Here is a 22,284-nt window from a genome sequence, read left to right as displayed (position 1 = left end):
TTTGGTTAGTGGAATGATGCCACCAAATCTTAATTATCAAGGCTGGAAGAAATTTTTAAAAGATGTGAAGCAATATAATTAGAAAGAGTTGTTTCTATTTAAACAGTGCAATGATCAACTTATGCTACTATGTATTCCCGAGTCTTAGCAACAAAGCATTCTGCAGCATTGCCATAGTGCACCATATGTATGACATTTTGGTGGTATGCGTATAGCAGCAAAGGTACTTCAGTGTGGATATTATTGGTCATCATTGTTCAGTGACGTCAATAACTTTTTAAAACATTGTGATCGTTACCAACAAACATGTAACATATCTCAACGAAATGAAATACCTATGAAACCTATCTTGGAGATTGAACAGGTAACATATCTCGATGAAATGCCTATGAAAAGTTGTTTTGATATTTTTGCACAAGAATATATTCACTCATTTTGGGACACCCCATGCTTTTATCAGTGATAAAGAAGCTCAGTTTATTGGTCATCAAGTTGCTATAGCATTGAACATATATGGTGTGAAGCATAAGATCACTACAACATACCATCCATAATTCAAAGGCCAAGTCGATGTATCTAATCGAGAGATCAAATAAATTCTTGAGAAGGTTGTGAATCCTTCTAGAAAAGATTGGCCACAATGTCTTGAAGAAGCTTTATGGGCCTATAGAACAACATACAAAACTCCACTAGGGATGTCCCCTTATCGTCTTGTCTATGGAAAAACTTTCCATTTACCCATAGAGCTAAGCATAAGGCAATGTGGGCATTAAAGCAACTAAACTTTGATCTTGATGCTGCAGGGCAACAACGAATGTTGAAAATTAATGAATTACAGGAGCTTCGCAACAATGCTTATGAGATCTCATATATTTACAAGAAAAAGAGTAAGAAGTGGAATGATCAACATATTATACCAAGGGAATTCCATGATGGACAACAAGCATTGTTATTCAACTTACGATTGAAATTATTCCCTGGAAAGCTACGATCACGCTGGTCAGGCCCCTTTGAAATTCTTGAAGTATTCTCTCAAGGAGTTATTTTGCTGAAGAACTTAGTGGGTGGAAGCACGTTTAAAGTCAATAGGCAACGCTTAAAGCATTACTCCCAGCCGTACAACCCTCAGATTTCTTCTAAGGTTGAATAATTGAAAGAGTTTTAATCTTTAGTTCTTTGAATATCAAATGAATTACGATTCTCTTAATTCTTCAAGAATTATGGATTTTTGACATATGGCAAGATTATACCTTTCTTATCCTGTCTAAAATTCCAAAATAAAATTTCTCAGATCTTTAGTCGAAATAATTCACGGTCATTACCAAAAGACCAAATTTTGACAATACATTTCCTTAAGACTCTGAACATTGCTTTTATCTTTTTGAGACACAAAAGTCATACACTTACTTTTCTTTGAGCCAATAAAGTCACATCATTGTCTTTTTAGACGCAAACCCGACATTTTTCTACTAATAAAACCTATAGACATTGAGTACAAGATATTCACTTGAACGTGAATCCTCCTATAATAAGACACGACTTGGGGCATCTCACATCAATTTTATGAAGTTGAGCTTGTAAAATTGAGGCATGCTAAGAGTAAGAAGCTGAAAAAAGGAGAATTAATTTGAAATAATTCTATCATGCATTAATTACATTGTTTTCAAGTGAATAAAAATTAATCCTGAAAATCTATCCCCCTAGGGATACCTCTTTTGCAAGGATTTTTGTGTATGAAATGATGAATGACATTATTTCATTATCCCTTCACAAAAGGAGAAAATATATCCCTTGTGTCCCGTTTGAGCCTACATTATGTTTTCTTCTGATTCAACCCTAACCAAGGATCACTCTCCACACTGGGGGCAAGGTGGAGGAGATCTGCTAGCATGAGTGAAGATCATCAATCCAGATAAGATACTGAAAGGTGAACCAAATGCCAAGTGTGAAGATCCAATCAAAACAAAGAGAAAAGGATCAAAGAAAAAATCTAAGAAAAAAAATCTAAGAGAAAGAACAAAAGAAAGAAAAAGAGATGAGAAGTATATGCAAAGATTCCCTCAAGTCAAATGACGCATCAAGCTTCAAACTATGAGATTGGTCAAGCACAATCATTCTAGAATCACTTCACTCGAAGATCATAGAACATCCAGAAAAAATGAACACATATGAGTATATCCAAATTGAGTAAGAGAAGATTGAATGCATCAGAATGAATTGATCATTGGTTCAATTACCCTTAAACACTTGTTTGAGCCTACTTATACCTTTCTTTCATAACCATGAATCATGGCCTACATTACGTGCCTTAAAAGTCCCTTCTAATCATACATAGATTTCTAAACATAAGAGGTTATCTTCAGATTTCATCCCGCATGTCAGGATTAATCTTTTATTTACAAAAAGGTTTTCTAAAATCTTTAATGCATGATAGACAAAAATAACAAAGGGGGTTCAAGAAGTAAATTCTGAATAACGTCTTGAAACCAACTGAGGATTCGAGTTGAAAACCTGAAAAGGTGGCTCGAATATGAAGAATGTACAATTATTGTATAAGAGGTGATCGTATAAATCACTTGATAAGGCATCACACAACCCAAATGTGATCATGAAAGATGTGAGTCAAAGAACACTGTCAATAGAGGAGCTTACGATTTACTCCACCATATTAGTGAACATCAAAGAAATGAGAACACCCAGACCTTTGACCAAAAAATCACAATATTTTATCCCTTCCTTACTTAACCATACCTCAAAGATAGCATTGATCTTGACACTTGTCAAATAACTATAATTTATTAAAGGATTAAAAGTGTAATTAATTCTTTGATATCCAATGAACTCTTGTTTTATGATTTGTGTCAATTGTAAAATCTAGAAAGGGCAATATTTTCAAAATCGTTGATTAAACATTTTTCAACATCATTTTAATTGATATTTTCATACTTTTAAAAATAAAAGAAGAAGCAAAACATTTTTCAAACAAGACAATCCTCTGGAGTGAATCTTGGTAGTTGGCATATGGCTCTCAAACACAAAGCTCATGCTTAGAATCGGTGTTGAAGCAAGAAATGATAAATGACGGGGGTATCTTTGGAGATTCAATATCAAATATTAGGGCATATTTGGGGATTCAACATCCTGATGTGAACGATCAGATCTTCTGAAGGTCTTTCCTCCACCAGCAGGAACAAGTAGACTATCAGTATTCTTTGAGATTGTTTCTCTCGAAACAAAATTTCGTCTCGCTTGTGACAAATTTTCTTAAAAACAAATTTTGTCTCTATCGAGACAGTATTCTCGAAACCAAATTTTATTTCTCTTGAGACAATTTCTCTAAAAAAAATCGTCTCACTTGAGAAATTTTTTCTTTGAGATGCAAATTTAGAGTTTGTTTCACTTGAAACAAAGTTAATGTCACTTGAGATTGTTTTTCTCAAAACAAACTTTGTCTCACTTGAGACAGTTTTTCTTAAGACAAACTTTAAAATTGTTTCTCTTGAAACAAAATTTTGTCTCTTTTGAAACATTTTCTTTTGAAGAAAAATCTTTGAGTTTGTTTCTTTGGAAACAAAATTTTGTCTCTTTTGAGATAGTTTCTTTTGAAGAAAAATCTTTGAGTTTGTTTCTTTGGAAACAAAATTTTGTCTCTCTTGAGACAGTTTCTTTTGAAGGAAAATCTTTGAGTCTGTTTCTTATGAAACAAACATCTTTGAGATCGTTTCTCTTTAAACGAATTTTGTCTCCCTTGAGACAGTTTCTTTTGAAACATCATCTTTGAATCGGTTTCCCTTGAAACCATTATCCCTAAAGATGGCATAACATCCTCATCGCGTAGGAACTGTGTCATCCCCCGACCAGACATCCTCTCACATAGGAGCCATGTCACCCTTAGCTAACTTGCCATCCTCATCACGTAGGAACCGTGTTATCACCCTTAGATAACATGTTATCCTCATCACGTAGGAACTGTGTTATCATTCCTTAGATAACCTATGGTCCTCATCACGTAGGAACCGTGTTATCAACCCTAAAGATGTCTATCGTCCTTATCACGTAGGAACCGTGTCATTCACCGACCATAACTCCTCATCATATAGTAACCGTGTCATCCCTAGATAACCAGTCGTCCTCATTGCGTAGGAACCATGTTATCATAATTCTCTAATGATGGCCAAGCTGTCCTCATCAAGTAGGAACAGTGTCATCCATCGACCAGAACTCCTCATCACGTAGAAGCCGTGTCACCCTTAGACGACCATAACTCTTCATCATGTATGAGCGATATCATCCCCAACAACAAACATATCCAATTTCAAAACCAAAGATAGAACCAGACAAAAACTTGTTGTCCTTTTTGTCTTTGCCTTATTCTTGTTAACACAAGAATGGGCAAAGAGTGGCAGCTGTAGACTCTCATTTTTGTTCGGGTTCTCGTTTTTATTATTATTTTATTATTATTATTATTATTATTATTATTATTAGTATTATTATTATTAATTATTATTTTTACATTTTTCCATGCCAACCCAATTACAAATGAAGCCAAAGCAATCCCGAAGCCCAACATCAACCCAGATGTTGATCCAGTACAAGCAGGACCCAAATTGCTAACTCAACCCAACCGAAGTCCAGGCCTACCCGGATCTGACCCAAGGCCCAGCTCCAGACCCGTTTACAACCTGATTTAAATTAGGGTTTTAAACCCTAAACAGATCAATAGTCATCACCATCGCCGACTCCTTAGCTCCTACCGGTGCGTGAGTTTCATCGCCCCTCTTCCACTGGCGCATGGGCTTCGTCGAACACTCTCGGGACTCCATCGTCATCAAAGTTGGCCGAATAGTAAATCGAATCAAAGAAAAGAAATAAGCAATCAGTCAATCTACCAAATCTAACAAAAACAAATCTGAAAACCCCATTAAACAATACCCTAAAATCTCAATAAATCCAGAAAGTTATCCCCTACCCATAGATGTTATCATTTACCCTTGAATATCACCCTAAAAGAGAGGCAACAACCATTGAGAGGGGAGAGATCATTCGGAGAAAAGAGGAGGAGGAGAAAGTATTCGAACCATAAATAGGAAAAACAAAATATATTCGAAAAGAGAGAAAAAAAATGAGGAGAAGAGTTACCTTTTGGGGTAATATTTGGGGCTTCATAGTAGATGAGGAAATCTCCACCGAAGGTAAAAAAACTTAGATTTTCCTTTTATAATGGAGGTTTAGGTTGCATTGGGGTTGATTTTGGGTTTTGAACTGTCAAAGTGGGGGTTGTTTCAAAGCCTTGGGGTGTCGAGAGGAGGGAACCGAGCCTATTTTTCCTCATCGGAACCTTTGATTCACGGTGGCCGGAGGGGTTGTGTGTTTTCGGTCACGACGGCGGGATGGGTTGTGGGAGAAACTCTCTCCTTTAGGGTTTCTCAAAATTGGCTGATAGAAAGAAATGAATAAGGTTTCATGAAAACCCTTAAAAATAGGTTTATATAGTAGTTTCCATACGGTGTCGTTTTGGGAAAATAGGGAGACTGAATGTTGGGTTTAGAGGGCTAATAGAAACATTAGTCCTCGTAGTTTTGTAATCTCTCCCGTTTTATTTTTTACTTTTTTGAGGGAAAAATTCAATTAAGTCCCTCCACGTTTGTAACCTTTTATTTTAACTATGAATGAACTTTTGTGTTTCTTTAATTTTGATCTTTCCATTTATTTTACATTTAATTATTGCCCTATTTATGTAAATAATATATTTATGTGCATATTTTTAATTTAGTATCCGTATTTTAATCTGTTTATGTTTGGGTATTATATGTTTGTTTTAATGTTTTTAGTCACTTTTTATTTGTTCTTGTGTTATTGGTTAAATTGATGTTGGTGGTATGTTATTTTATCCGTTTTCATTTTAGTCATGTTGTTGCTTTGGGTTTATTACATAATAAGGGATTCTGTTTTAATAATTATATTATATGATATTTGTATATTATACATGACTTGTTATGGTATTATTATTATAGCTCCAAATTTGTTGTTTTTACATATTGATCCCTTATTTTTGTACACATTAATATTATTAATTCCATTTTTTTAGTCACCATGGTTATTTTAATATACGAGAATGTGAAAAATTTTATTGTGAGGGAAATTTACGAAGATATCTCCCAACTACAAGGGAATGTATCTTTTCGATGATTTTTCTCACAAATGTTTTTATTCAATAATTTTATTCGCTTTACGTTTATTTTTTATTATTTTTCACCTATTTTTATTTTTATTTTTTATTTTGTTTTATTTTATTTCATTTTATTTTTTGAAAAAATGTGAAAGAACACCATTTTGTGAGGGGAATCTATGAAAATGTATTCTAACTATAAAGGAAGTGCATTTTCAATGATTGTTCGTACAAAATGATGTATTTTCTGTTATAAAAAATAATTATATTTTTTATAAGAAATAGTTTTAGTCTATAAAAATATATTTTACGTTTTTTAATCTTATGGCCCACTGAATTTATTATTCTAATTGTTTTTGAAATACACTTTTTAAATAAAGTCAAATAAATAACATAATCGTAATTTAAATATATTTTCGAGTCCGTAATTCCCAATATTTAAACATTGTATAATCATTCAGGTACCAAAATTTGGGCGTTGTGGGGGTGCTCACCCTTCTCCACACGTAATCGACTCCCAAACTTTTAAAAATGAATATTTGGTAAAACGCAGACCATTTTTAGGTTTCCGACCTACCTAACTTAAAGGTTGGTGGCGACTCCAAAATTAAATCGTTTTCAAAAACAAATTTTTAAAGTCTATCGGATTCCTGCGGGAAACGTTATGACAGACGGATATCTTGCTTGCAGCTGAACTAGAGGGAGCCATTTTCAGAGCTTAATTTTCTGGAAAAAAAAATGAGGGTATGTATGTAGGTGTTGATGGATATTTAGATATAGAGTTTGAGATGATATTAGTTGAATGAGGATTTGATTAGGTTATAAAGGGCACCGAGGCGGGAGGGTTGAAGATGGTTATTCTATAAATTTACATGGATAAATTTGTTTGAAATTCTATAACTCAACCATAATTCTGATATACAATATGGCTATTCTAGATTAGTAGCATTCCGTGTAAGATGTATGTATAGACAATGGTATGAGGTGGTAGCTAGCTAGGACTTTATGTAAATTAAGGAATAAGAAATGGTTATTTTAATATATGACTTTGGAGAGTCAAAAACTAAATAAATTGACAACGGATTTGGTCATTTGAATCTAAACCTGATTCCTAGTTCCCTTACAACTAGCTCCCACCGTCCCCTGTAACAATTTGCCCCTATCCCATTTCTATTTTTAACTTCTTATATTTCTATTTTTAACTTATTATATATATAGGCTAACATTTAAAGTCATATTAATAATATTTCCTATAACTAATTCGAGTTGACATAAATTATTTAATTAAATAAATATTTAAAATATACTAATAAAACCAATATTTCAAATCCGAATAATTACAAGCAAAAATAGTAGGATGATAATTTAACTTGAAATCGACGAGTTTTGATTTAACTCGATTCAATCGGGTCCGATTTTTGAAAAAGAATTTAGGTTCAGATCGTATTTTTTAAGGGGTGAGATCGGATTTTGGTGGATGATGAAAAAATTCCGACCCATCCCAGAGATAATAATGTAGATCAGATCAAAGTTAGATGGAGGATGTGTATTTTCAGGTCGAGTCAAGTTAAATGTATGATATATAATTTTCTTCGGATCAGGTCAAATTCGAGTGATGGGTACATATTTTCGGATCAAATTGAATTGACAAAAACTCGACTCTAACCTGACCCATCCCATCCCTAAGAAATAGGAATAATGAAAACAATTTTTAGAAAAAAAAGAGGTTCTGGAGATGGAGGAATGGGGACGGAGTCAACTCTAAAACACGAAAGCGGAGCCGCCCTCGCTTTGTGAGGTGAGTCCACGTGCTCCAAAGATTTTATACGTTTGTCCCAAACATGAGTATGTCACCGAATATGTTTAGGGGATATCATAAACTCGACAATGGCGACAAGGCTCTTTTTCTTCATCAAGTTTGATTTCAACATTTCAAGTCCAAAGATTTAATCCATTGCATAAAATAAAAAAGCATAATTGATCAGAGGAACAGAAGCAATATCTACTATTTATATTAACATTCTTACGCCATTGAACTTATTTTTTGGGGAATCACTGCATACATACATGATACATGCATGCATACATAGGGATAATATATTCTTACACATTTGATGCACGATTCCTTTTTCAGTTATTGGTGAACACTGTATTGATGACACCCTTCAAATCATTGCAGCCAATCATCTCCATCTCCCCCAAATCAAGATTTGCCAATGATTTCTCAGCTGACTTGGGTACTATACACTTCTTATATCCTAGTTTTGTCAATGTGCTCACTCTTTTGTCCATTCTTGGTACCTAAAATACACGCAACACACCGATGTTTTGCATCTGTCAATGTATGGTCTGCGAGAAAAGAAAAAAAGAAAAGGTAACAGGGAAAGTTGGGAGTTTACCATGCGAATCTCATCACCAAGACCGATTTCACCGATGATTGCAACTCCGCTGGGAATAGGGAACTCTAAGAAGCTGAGCGAGACATAACTATGGGCGTCATTACTAATAATAAAGCGGAATGTAGCCGCATTATTCTGCAAATCAGGTGTGCGATGCAACGAAAGGGAAGCGACAAAAAAAGTAAAAGAATTGTATTATAGAACCATAATCTAATGAAAAAGAAAAACTATGCCTGCTACAAACTGATGCTGCCATGGCAAGATCCCCAGCAGTCTCTGTCAATGATAATCCACTGACAACATTTAGAAAAACAGCCTGGTAGAAAAGATAACGAAAATTACAAGAGTGTTCGAAAAGAACGTTTAATGATGAATATAATCCATACTTGGATGAAAGAATAAGGATTAAACAAATGACAAATGAAATACAATAACTAATGTGTAGTAGGGACCCCCACTTAGTTACTTTCCATTGCTTAAAAGAACCACATGGTTAAACATACTCCACCAAATGAAAGTTAAAATACTAACGATGATCGACAGAGCATGGTAAAAACACAATGAACAACGATCAAACTAAATTAAGAATCTCTTATGATAAGGGTGGAGGAAAAGTACTATGCCAGAAGAACAGGACAGCATACCAGAGGAGAAGAACAGTAAAACAGTGACTTACATGCTCTTGGATCTTCAAACCAGCTTGCTTGGAGAGTACCAATATAAAAAGGGTCAATACAGAATGCAGTCTTGTAAATGCAGTATAGTAAAATATATAAAATTGAAGTTTTTTAAAGCAGGATAGTAAAATCAGTGTTACCGAAAAGTGTAAAAACACCAAATGATTGATTCTAGCAACTATTTAGTTCAATATTTAAGAATGAAAGTAAATAACTCTTAAAACCATTCTGATACAATGTTGAGTAATATGAAAGCAAGTCTCCAGTTCTACACCCAGTACTCCAGTAGAGTTTGATGATATGAGCTGACCTAAACACCAATGTTCAAAATGTCCTTTCAATCCAGAGATTCATAATAAGAAAAACTCTCTACACTAAGCACTTCATTCCCAACCTTTCATTCATAATTATCATTTCTTTTCAAGAAAACATAATTATCAAAGTAGAGGAAAGCCTTTACCGATGCTCGCCAGTGAAGATACAATGGGGTATTTTCAGAGTAATCCGCCTTTCAACTTCTATCTTTGTCAAGTTTCTTATACGTTAATATGCAGACAATCACCGAGTCTCAAGGATACAAAAAATTTGAAGATTAGTCTCATCATCTCACGAGAGGATATGACATAAGATACAACTTTTTTTGCAAAAAAAGCTTATAAACCTACATAATTAAAAGTAATGGTACTGACAAAGACAAACTTCATGCCGTACAAATGAAATGTTTGCAGGAGAACTAAATAGCAGTTAGCCACTTACAGAGATAATCATATCAGCTCTTTTTGCTTGGATTCCATTCACATGTCTAGAAACTGTTGAGCTAGAAACACAATGCCTAGAAATAGAAGTCGATTTTTTTTTATAGGAATAGAAGGCCTCATTAAAAACCTCCCTCATAGTTGCCTCTTGTGAAGAGACAAATAGCGGAAGGAGGAAAAGAGCGCCTAAATTTATTAATAACCCATAATTACATAAAATTCCAAACAAAACGTAAATTAACCTAACATAGAACCATAACCAAGAAAATACACCAAAACCACTACTCATTACAACAACCTCTATGAACAAACATTGCAAGACAATAAGATAGAAATAAAATGGGAAAATTTCCCTTTATTTATTCTATGCCTCACCCTTTTAAATATTTACTAAAAGATTGAACGATAACTAAAAAATAGATTTACAATCTAATGCATGCAAACATTATCAGATTCATTTTTCACAAATACAGACCATTTTAATTATGGTACTCAATAATGGAATAGAAGGTTCTACACCTTTGCATACATTAAACAGTCAAAACTATTGGGTAACAAAATGTTGTTAGAAACATGAAGCAAATAAGAAAAGCAAAAAAAGAGAGAGAGAGAGAGAGAGAGAGAGTAAAAGTACCTGAATTTCAATCGGAAAGCCAGAGATCCATCCATAATTACAGCAACAGCAAGTCCAGCTAAAAACTCCGAATCAGAGTTCTGATCACTTAAAAACATCTCACTGGGGTTTAAAACAGTTTGCAGTCCCAGTTGTGACATTTCAAATATTCCTAGCTGACAGTAGATATTCTCATCAAGACAACAACCATTGATGGATTCACATGAAATATTTGAGTTGAAAGAAATCAAACCATTAACAAGATCTGTAGCACATAAAAACTAAAACAACGACAGTGCTACAGGATGGTGTATACAATCAAGTTGAGCATCTTCAAGTCATTCATCCTAAAATTGAAGCAAAAGGCATAATATCTTGGTGTCTGGTACCTCATCAACTGACCCAAAACGGTTCTTCACAGATCAAAGCAAACGATGTGATGAACACTTTTCCCCCTAGAAATGATTGTAGTTATGTTATCAGAACCATAGAAATATGATCTTAAGAACTTATCTAAAGTACGAAGCATACTATTTATGAAATGTGAAATATATGGAATCTTTGAAGAGTAAAAAATAGTACAATAGGTTACAATCAGGATAGGAAATTTTCAACAATTCCAAAAATACACATTTAAGCAAAAAGAGAATCCAATCCGTTATTCTTGAATACAGATTCCCTAGAAAACAGAAGCATCTTATTCAGCATCTATGGACATTAAAGAGAATAAATCCAAACTTTTGCAAAGTTCAAGAACATTACACTATTTAAATTTGAGCTAATATCTGATAATGGATTGCGTAGATAAGCTTCATTTTTTGTGTTTTATAATCACAATACACTGAAAACTAGTCTTAAATTGCAATGATCTGTAGATTTGAGTTCCTAGGTTTCACTCTGTTTTATTCAAAAATAACTTTCTTCCCTTAAATTTTTTTTACTAAATCATCAACAGTCTTTTCTGCAATACTTTGCAAGTCCATAAAAGGCAAACATTTATTGAAATATAACTGCTTAGTTTACTAATGCAGGTTCTCTGCGAGACAAACTACTAAATATAGGCACCTGCCAGAATATGCCAACACAAAATATTCTGAAGAAAATGAAAGGAGAAAATATAAGCTCAACAAAAATGAAAGTTGAGATTTAATAAAGAAAGAACCACATGAAGACAAATTTTTTTATAGGAATTGAAGGCCTCGTTAAAAACCCCTTAATTAGCGGAAGGAAGAAAAGAATACCTTAAGATTTCATTAATCATAAGAAATTACAAGATACATCCAGAGAGCCAGCCCCAACATAAACAGAACACCAAAAACAGTCGAAAACAACCCTAAACAACACCACTAACTCAGCCTAAACCAACTTAGCTACAACAACAGCGTCTAATATGACTGACCAGACTTAAAGCCTGAACTTGGCCCGAAAGACACCACAAAACAAAACAACTATAATAGAAGCCAAATAAATCAGCTAACTCAATCCATAAAAGCCAAAATCAAACACAAAAGCCATGAGCTTCCACATGATAAGAGTGCAGAGAAGCAAGCTTCAAAAACACTCTATCCGCCTTTCTGCCACATATTGCTCGCCTTGACGGCGGAGACCATCCGATCCTTCAACTCCAAAATCAATGATCATATGCGAGTCACCTTCCAAAACTTCCACTGCTGTAATTTTCCGAAATCAGAACCACTACTGAGCCTTTAGACTCTATACTCAATTCTCTCCCGATCTGTAAGGATTCTGTCGCTTCCTTCTTTTGTCTCTACCCCAATGTTGGAAAGTCAGAATCATAGAAGGATCTGCCTTCAAGATCAGACAATTCTTCCTCGCGTTGCACCTTCTTCTGATTATACTTGCTTCGGCAGTAACTAGTCTTCCTTTGGGGAGCCGAATATTTCTCTTGAAATGATTGGATAGAGCTAAATTTATTGTATTTCCCCTCCTTAGCTCTCTGATTCTGCCTGGAATTGTGCGAGAATAAATCATCCCTCAATTTTCGTGCACCACCTTTGATGGGCAAATCTATTAAATAATCATTCATTCCCTCATTAGCACGTGCAGTCTTACAACAATTCCTGTTGTCATCTTCTGCCTCTCTCTCCACATGATCCAGCACTATCTCGTGTTCCACCACTTCCTCGATTTTCGTTTGAACCTTCCCCTGACCAGCAAAATATTCCTCAGACCCATAATTATTTCCTCCCCTATGTTCCTTTCCTCCTCGTCCTCACCCGACAAGTTGCTACCTCTAGTTCTGTTCCCCATACAACATAATAGATTGTCTTCTTCAACATAATAGACTGTCTTCTTCCTCATAACACCTCTCAGAATTCTTCTCCTCCGATGAGTCCACGCTTCTACCTGCTTCCTCTGCACATATTAGCAATAGTGAAAAGGGAAGAAAAAAAGAGGCCATGGTACCAACTTCCAGATATAAGACAGTATCTACATTGTGCTCCAAGACACGAGGTCCTGCTATATCACCAGAGTTTGTTACATGTCCAGCCTGACATCATAAAAAAAAAGATCAGATGAGTAGAAAAGTAAAATTCATAATCAGAAGAGTAGAAAAGTAGAATTCAAAACCAATAGTTATAAATGCAGGAGAAATTTCAAACAAAGGAACGGCCACAAAAAAGAACACTTGAGAACAAACCACATGCAATAAAACTACCTCTTCACTAATCAAATTACTCTCCTGATTTAACAAGTTAAAAATATACTTAAAAAATACTACATCAGCCTATTTGAGAGTAGGAACTATATGCTTACCAAAAGAACTGGGATGTTAGTTTTCTTCGCAAACCGCAACAAAGCTGATGTACATTCCCTGACCTGTCATATGAAATTTATACCAAGGGAGAATAGTTGATGATAATATGTAGTGCTACTAACTTCAAACATATAAGGGTAGAAGTGAAACATTCTATATAGTGCGAGATAAAAGGAATCCACAAAGGTCATGATGAGAAAATATTCCAACCTGTGTGTGACCTCCAGCACTTCCAGTAACTTCCTTCAAGTAAACAGTCTGAACTGAATCAACAATTAGAGCCCGAGGTGAGAGGGGCTGAATTTTCATTAATATGTCCTGAAAGGAAGCAAATCCACCAATTATTTTGGGATTCATTGACTGGTTCTCTGTATATGGAATATCATAGATTTCATTTATGCTAGAGTAAATCAGCAATGCTCTTTCAATTTGGAAAAGGATGACAGAAAAATTAAGTGGGCAAAAGTTATGAGAAGTATTTATCAATTATATGCATATATCCAGAATCATTTACCTCAATATCAGTACCAGCATAAAGGTAAAGTTCATTTGCTCCAATCTTCATACGTTCAGCTCTGCTGCTAATTTGTTCTACACTCTGCAGTGGGGAAGCCAGTCACAAATTTAACACTCTAACATGCCAAATAAATATAATCATTCATGCTCATGGTAAAACAGTCGCAATAATCATAAGCTAAGGTCAACAACATATCTATATGTTAAAACTATAACCTTGAAAAGCTTTGAAATTTGAGTTTGATATCGATACATCAGTGTTAGGCTTCAACAAAACTAACCTCTTCACCAGATACATATACAACACAAGCGGGCTGATCACAGTCATGCCCCTCAGCAATTAGTGCAGCCACCTTCAAAAAAGGAATGAAATTTAACATTATAAGACAGGTACGACCAATTAAAGAATGTGAAATAGAGAACAAAGAAGCATGAACAACCCAGATGCTACAATTTCGTACCTGCAACAGAAGGGTACTCTTTCCAACACCAGGATCACCACCAATCAAAACTAATGAGCCTGTAAACCCGATAAAATATGCACAAAAGAAATAAGCTTCCATCCAGAACTCAATGTCAAGCAATTAGTTAAGAAAACCTTGGATAGCACCATCATGTTTTCTTTCATTTTCCAAACTTTTTTGCAGCCGTAATCACAAAATTAATCAGCATGGGTACTATGCAGACCTGGAACAAGATCGCCTCCAAGCACCCTAGCAACTTCACTTCCAAAGGGACCAAACCTACATATGAAGCATACCAAACACAAAGATATATCAATGCAAACCTAAGTACAATGCTTCAAAAACTTAAATGTTTCTACTTCTTTTTTTGGGTGCTTACAGTGGAATCCGGTAATCCCTCTTCTTAACACCACGGTTAACTTCAATCAATCTTACTGGTTGCAAATCCCCTGCATCCTTCGGTAGCCAAGAGCGCGCCAAAGTTTCCAAAAATTCGAGCCCTCTGTTCTTAGTCTCCTCTTCCATAAACTGTTTCATCGCCCCGGAACGATCACAAAAATGGCAAACTCCCCACCACTGTCCATTTGTGTACCCCCAAATCTCACAAACCTACTTGTATTTGACTTTCCCTTTCTTCTTATTCCCAAGTATATCCCCCAATCCCGACCCATTATCCAAAACTGCCTTCTTTCGACTCATCCCTTCAGTGTCCTTGAGGAATAACAAACATTTTGCTTTCTGGGTTTCGTCTCCATTGCTCAAATTATCATTTTTAGCCTTCTCAAAATTTCTCTCGGTCTAGAAACCCGCATCTGCTTCTTCTCCTGAACCCAACACGTTACCCTGGGTAATGCCTTTCTGTCGGCTGCTAGGCGTAGAAATATCGCCGGTGAGTCCCTCGTAGGCGGTCCAGACACGCGGGGTTCTTTGGGTTCCATCCGTCTCCAGAGAATTTAGAGCAAACTTGGGGTTGGGGGAGTGGAAATGGCGGGAAAAGGAGAAGGAAACAGGGGTTCTTGAGAGATTGCGGTGGAGGAAGAGATTATGGGTGAAGTAAATCGATCTCAAGACTTTCATTTCTATGATCTGAATAAGAAAATTTTGCAGTACAATGGGAATGGAAGGAGAGAGGACTCATGTTCTCTCCTTAACCCAGGGTTTAGCTTTAGGGTTTTAGTTGACGATTGAAATAGCAACAGAAACAAAGCACCCCGGCTTATATGGATATTCTAAATAAAACCCATTAATATAAGGCTAAAAAAAATTGGTATTACAAAAGTACGATTCTTTAGTATATTTTTAATTGAAACCCAAATTATTACTGATTATATATATATTTTTTAAGAAAAGTACGATTCTTTGACTTAGTTTTAAATCAAGCCATTAAAATCTTCAATTCAGAAGATGGGAGTATAGTTATAGTCTAAATAAGGAAAAACTAGATTATCAAGACAAAGGCAGATATATAAAACTTCCATGCCTTCGTTGCTTAGACTTTAGGAAAGTTAACATACAATGTTGTCTATACATTTTCGTTATCTTCAACTTCAGTTGTCTTCCCTTTTCTTTACCTTTTCGAAGCATGTTCTGAGACGTTAACTTCGAATTCTTGAGGTCGACAACAATGACGGAGATGTTATCATGACTGTCTGCATCAAGAACTTTCTTAAGAACCTTGCGAGAAACATGGTAGGCAAGTGGTTGTTATCATTATCATCCCCTGTAAGTCTTTGTTCTCATCTTAGTTCTTTCCGAGCGAACTTCATGACGTCTTCGTTAGACACAACTTTCCAAAGGTCATCAGTTGTCAAAACCAAGCACTCATCTTCTTAAGTCCTAGCCATGAAAGTAACTTCAGGTATTGAAATAACGCATGTTTTCAAATCATGATCACCTGAAAAATCACATCATACTGATTTATAATTGTCCAATCCCTGAAAATGAGTAAATGGTTAGTTTTATAGAAGCAAGATAAACCTATTGCTCTTGACATAGGAAGAATTCCCTCCACCCTTGAACACCCTCAGTGGAGGATTTTACCTCCGTTAGTCGTGATCCTTCCGACTCATATATTCGATCCAGGTGAAAATAAAGACATGACCACATATCAGTAGGATTATTGCATACACAACTGAACATGAAAACTAACTAGAGAGAAACCTTGTGGTCAATCCTTAACGGGATTGGTTGTGCCCCACGGCAAAGAACATCCATGGACTCGCCGCAATTAGCGACAATTATCTGACATGGCGAGATAAGGAGAATCAAAGCAGTGGATCCAACAGACTTGGAAGCTAATGCCTCATCTTCGAAGACATTGTCAGCCTTTTCATAAGCATTGCAAAGCGCAACCTCCCACCTCTTGTTCCATCTATCTATGTTGCTTCCCCTTTCCCACTCATTCGCCACAATTTCACAAAGCTATCTGCACAATACTTGCTCACCTACAAAATACCACTCATATTATTTGCTTTACATTTATGATAATTGACATATTTATTTGATAATCTTTATGGTATTTTATCTTCAAATAGTTTGCATCTTAAGTAAATTGAACAAGCAAACATGGCTTCTTGATTATATATATTAAACTATAAGAAAGTAGCATAATAAAGGATATTGGAACGAGGAAAACAACTTTTTATAGTTGATAATCTAAATAGGTTTGTAATTCATAGGATTGTGAGGAGCATGTAACTCATATGGGAATCATTATGTTGTTTGAGGTCCTAATATGGAGATGGGTTGTCTTAATTTTTGGAACGGAAGTAACTCTCAAGTTGAGATACCCACACATGTATAATTTGTATACTTTGATGTAGACCAAAATATTTGAATGTACAATGTAATACTCTGATTCTAAACTAAAATTGAAACTATTTTTTTGTGATTTTGAATTAAATTCTAAAAAACATGATACATATATTTGGATTTGTATTATGTTATTCATGCCATTCATGTTCATAGTACATTTGGATTGGTTGTATCATAGACTTGGGATCTAATGGTTCATGTGTATATCAAATGATAATCCCACGATTTAATATTTAATGGTTTTTTTGTATATCGGTTGGTAATCTCACATCTTGTTCTTGATGGTTCTTTCTTGATTCAATTGTCTGATATGAGATGTAACATTGTTTTAGGCTCTAACATTAGTGATCACTAGTGATGGTTTATGGACATTGCTAGAGTTATAATCAAGCTTCTATTTGGGTGTTCTTCCCTCTCTATTGCTAGGGTGGCTCTTTTATCTCTTTCGCCTGAATGCAACCATAAAGAAACATTCCTCCTTAGGTAAAATAATATTTGATGAGCTCATCAAGATTGGAGCACTTAGTGCTAGGCGATTAGAAGGGTCACGAACTCAAACGAAACATCTTTTGGGCCCACTGGTAGAAAGAATATCCCCAATTTTTATTTTGGCCTTTTTGTGTTTAATGGCACTATTCAAATGAATGTGTGACAGGTGGAGAAACAAATGTTTCAACCTCCGGATGCCGCCAACTCAGATGACGTAAAAATAGGAGGTAGGGTCACTGTTCGGTTAAAATCGAATTAATTGATCGAACCGAAATTTCGATCGGTTAATTTTGGGTTCAGTCGGTTAACGATTAATGATTTTTTTTTCAAACTTCGATTTCGGTTAATTCGGTTCAAAATATGTTAATTAACCGAATTAACTAAAATTATTAAATATTTAATATATTATATATATTATTTAGCTTTAGGGGTATTTAAATTTTAATTTTAATCAAATTAATCTACCGAATTAACTGAATAAATTGATAATATTAAATATTTAATATATATTATTTATATATTTTATATAAATGCAGTTAACCGGCCAATTAACCGAACTTGTGATAATTTTAATATGAATAATTTTAATGTAGTAAATTAAATTTGTGATTCACCTACTTTAAATTAAAGAATCTATAGACCATAAAAAATCTATAGAAGAAGAAATAAAGAATCTATAGACAATAAAAAATGATGAATTTTTATAGTAAAATAAAAAATGATAATGCCATCACATTGTTAATCTTAAATAAAAAATAAATATAAAAAATTAGTAACATAATTAAAGCTTTTTAAAAATAAATAATAAAATGAATATAAAACCTAAAATCTACTCATAAAGTTGTTATGGGCTTTAGATGGATAAGGTAATAGCATTACTAGAAGAATGTTAAAGTTTAAGCCCAAAACTAGCTGAGTCTGCACACCAAGAATTTAACACGTGTCAACAGAGAAAGCGAAGGAAACCTTAAATCACGTGAGGGGCCGTACGTACAGACGAATATTCCGAATAGTAATATATATTAGCATAGCGCACTACAAAATCCACACCACCTCACCGTTATAACGAATCCTATAACAAAATACTCTCTCTCTCTCTGGTTTAAGCAAACGATTCAAGGGAAATGGCTTCATCACGACCGCCGTCTTCGTCGTCATTTCGGTCTCTTCCACCGCCACGGCCACAACCGGCGTCGACTGTTTCTGTAGGAGGGTGGAATCCTCGGCAGCGAACTTCATTGTACGTGGGTGATTTGGACCCGAATGTTACCGAGGATGATCTCTATGAAAAATTCTCTGCCGTTGCTCGCGTCGTTTCTATTCGCCTCTGTCGTTGCATCCAAACCGGAAAGTCTCTTTGTTACGCTTACGTCAACTTTTACTCCAACCATCATGGTATCTTTTCTCCTTTTACTTTTTCTTGCCTTCTTTTTTTTTTCTTTTTCCAAAGCTCTGTTTCTCGAGTTTCTTGGAGCTATCTCTTTTTCTTCATTCTTTTTCGTGTCAAGAATTAGGTTAAAAAAGAACCGATTTCCCGTAAATTTCTTCTTCCGTTCATATCGTTTTCTGTGAACCTGTTCAACTAAGCATGATATCTTCATTGTTCATTATTCTGGTTAGTTCTTGGTTTCTTGCCTTGCTTCCATTTCTTTATTTTCTTGCGATCTTCCACTTTTCAGTGATTTTTTCCCTTTTATGTGGATGGGTATTTGATGAATCTTGTGTGTCAGGTCTTGAGAATTATTAATGTTTATCTTCCGTTTTTTTATCAGCATCTACAGCTTTCTGTCGGTTAAACCACACTGACCTGAAGGGAAAACCAGTGAGGATAATGTGGTCTCAGAGAGATCCTTTTCCAAGAAAGGTTGGTCTCGCCAATCTTTTTGTCAAGAACCTGGACCCTTCTGTAACCACCACTTGCTTGGAGGGAATCTTCTGCCGTTTTGGCAACATTCTTTCGTGTAAAATTGCAGAAGAAAATGGCAAGAGTAAAGGATTTGGATTTGTACAGTTTGCTTCAGAGGAATCAGCATTGTCTGCCATTACTGCTCTCCATGACACTATGCTTAAAGGAAAGAAGTTGTACGTATATTCTTTTTTGTCTAATTTATGCTCATTAGATGAATGGCTATGCTTCTGTGATTATCCTTTGCTTTGCTTGATTTGGTTGTTGCACTTCCATGGCAGATATGTGTCCAAATTCGTCAGGAAGTGTGAGAGGACACCTGCTGAAGAAGAGAAGTTTACTAACCTCTATGTGAAGAATCTGTTTGATGACATGACTGAGGATAGTCTAAAAGAAATGTTTTCTAAATATGGGATGATAAGCAGTGTAGTAATCATGAAGGATGATAAGGGGGTCTCAAGAGGTTTTGGGTTTGTCAACTTTCAATCCCCAGATGATGCTAAGAAGGCTTTGGAGGCGATGAATGGTGTACAACTTGGTAAAATTGATCACTTTTTTATGTTTGCCCCTTTTAAAACTTATTAGTTTATCTAAAATAGTTATCATTTACATGTATGAAATTGATTTGTTTATCAGGTTCAAAGAATTTGTTTGTGGGAAGGGCTCAAATGAAGGCTGAAAGGACAAAGCTATTGAAAAATAAGTACAAGGATGTCTTCGACTGCCGTTTTGAGAAATCGAAGGCTTCGAATCTCTACGTGAAGAACCTCAAAGTAACCATCGATGACAAAAGGTTACAAGAACTTTTCGGTCTCTTTGGACGAATAACCTCAGCTAGGGTGATGCGCCTTGAGAATGGGACGAGTAAGGGATTTGGCTTTGTGTGCTTTTCCTCTCCGGAAGAAGCAATGGCAGCTTTACATGGACTTAATGGTGAGACAAAGTTCTCTCTTCCCTTTCACCTCTTTCCTAATGATTTGAGCTTTGATTTCTTTTTGTAGACTTTTGAGTAACAGTGTATGGTTGCTAATTTGAATGTTTAAATTTCTTAGGGGCCTTATTTGAGGGGAAGTTTCTATATGTAGCAGTAGCTCAACGTAAAGAAGACCGCCGTAAGGAATTGCAGAACTACTATGTGCAAAACACCGCAGTACAATCCTCATATCAATCTAGTTGCAATGGCACTACCCCTCAGTACCGTCCAATATACTTCAATTTTTGCCCATCCCCTACTGTTACCCCACACCTGTTCCAGCCATCCTTATATCAGCATCCTTTTGTTGCCAATGTCGGTATTCAGTATCCTTTTACAACAACAGATGGACGGAAAAATTCTCATATGTAAGCATGTCTGGTTTTCTAGGAAACTATATATATTTTTGTTCTCTGCAGCTCCATTCTGACTATTTTTTGTGTATTTTTGGTGACTTAACAGGATCAAATGAGACAAATGAACCCGAACATCGCTGGGGTCAGAAGAGATTGCATGTACAGGCAGCATGTATGGACTACCTACCTCTTTAAATGTATAGATTTTAAATTTGAATACTCTAGATATTTTCTAATGGAATCTCATAGCAACTTATTATATAACATTCTCTTTAGTTTTTTGCTTACTTGTGTGACTGATTAGATTGTTCTTTTGTAACAAGATTAAGCATGGATTCTATCTGACTACTTAATCCCTTATGTTACAGACTGTGACATATAACTCCAATGTTCGGATCCGAGACCTGGATCTTATCAATTCTGGGAATAAGAAAGTAGGTTTCAGAAAGAGGGAACCTACTGTTATCCAGCTTGCATCCCCTGGAAACTCAAACATAAGTCACCCATTTGAAGGAAATCTTAAGGTTTGCAACCTAAATTCCCAGCAAACTTCTATTTTAGGAGAATGTTTTTGCATGGTTTTAGTATTGTGCTTTCTAATAAATTCTTTGTCTCTCAGCCCAAACACGGCACGAAGGTACCAGGACAGCCGCTGGAGATGAATTCTGATGTAATGAAGCTACTTAATTCTCCAAATTCCTTGGCAGTGGAGGAAAAGCCAGTCCAAGTGCTAAAGGAGGAAAATGCTAGGACCAGTACCATTACCAGTACCGATGCTGCTACTCTCGACAACCTGAAATCTGTCTGTTGCTTGGGATATTAGACAGTGCCATTATACGTTTCTAACATGTTTACACTTTTACTAGGGAGGTTTTCAGTTTTGTCAATCATTTGCTTAGTGTGCTTACCGTTAGAATTGACATGATCCAGTTCTGTATAAAAAAATTAGAAGGGAGAAAGAACAATTTTCTTGTTTCTCATTTCTGAAGAATATTTGGATGTTTCTATTGATTGCCTTTTCCTCCTATCCTTCTACAACATTTTCTTTGTTCAATTTCTTGGTCCTAAGATACAACATTTAGGAATAGAAAATAAAAAAGTAGGATTAATTGATACAACCAAAACACATTGATATTAACATGTACGAGTACATAACACTAAAAACACACCAACACCATTATATATCAGAGGAAAAATGATGTCAACCAATATGCTACTCACTACCTTAAAATGCATTTTAAATATTTATAATCTAACAATATATTTCAAAATTTTATTATGTATATAACATATTCTGATCTATCATTCACTCAACATCTAACAAAATTCCACCAGAATATTCAACATCAACTTCAAATGCACATATCTTAATGT

At 35.3% G+C, this 22,284-nt stretch overlaps 1 protein-coding gene and 3 pseudogenes across 1 annotated transcript; 2 read left to right on the top strand and 2 right to left on the bottom strand.

Annotated features, from left to right (window-relative positions):
- The first annotated feature begins 760 nt into the window (after window positions 1-760).
- LOC120212367 lies at window positions 761-1,150 on the top strand. Its single transcript, XM_039210700.1, has one exon. The coding sequence runs from the start codon at window positions 761-763 to the stop codon at window positions 1,148-1,150; it is 390 nt and encodes a 129-aa protein (XP_039066631.1).
- A 7,145-nt stretch (window positions 1,151-8,295) lies between these two features.
- Window positions 8,296-15,559, bottom strand: LOC120212443 (annotated as a pseudogene).
- A 210-nt stretch (window positions 15,560-15,769) lies between these two features.
- On the bottom strand, window positions 15,770-16,866 carry LOC120212366 (annotated as a pseudogene).
- A 1,933-nt stretch (window positions 16,867-18,799) lies between these two features.
- On the top strand, window positions 18,800-21,798 carry LOC120212593 (annotated as a pseudogene).
- The last annotated feature ends 486 nt before the right edge of the window (window positions 21,799-22,284 follow it).

This window comes from Hibiscus syriacus, unplaced genomic scaffold (assembly GCF_006381635.1).
Source record: "Hibiscus syriacus cultivar Baekdansim isolate YM2019G1 unplaced genomic scaffold, ASM638163v2 tig00110013_pilon, whole genome shotgun sequence".
Classification (NCBI taxonomy): domain Eukaryota; kingdom Viridiplantae; phylum Streptophyta; class Magnoliopsida; order Malvales; family Malvaceae; genus Hibiscus; species Hibiscus syriacus.
The sequence above is the reverse complement of the archived record's forward strand: the minus strand, read 5'-3'. Positions and strand labels throughout refer to the sequence as shown.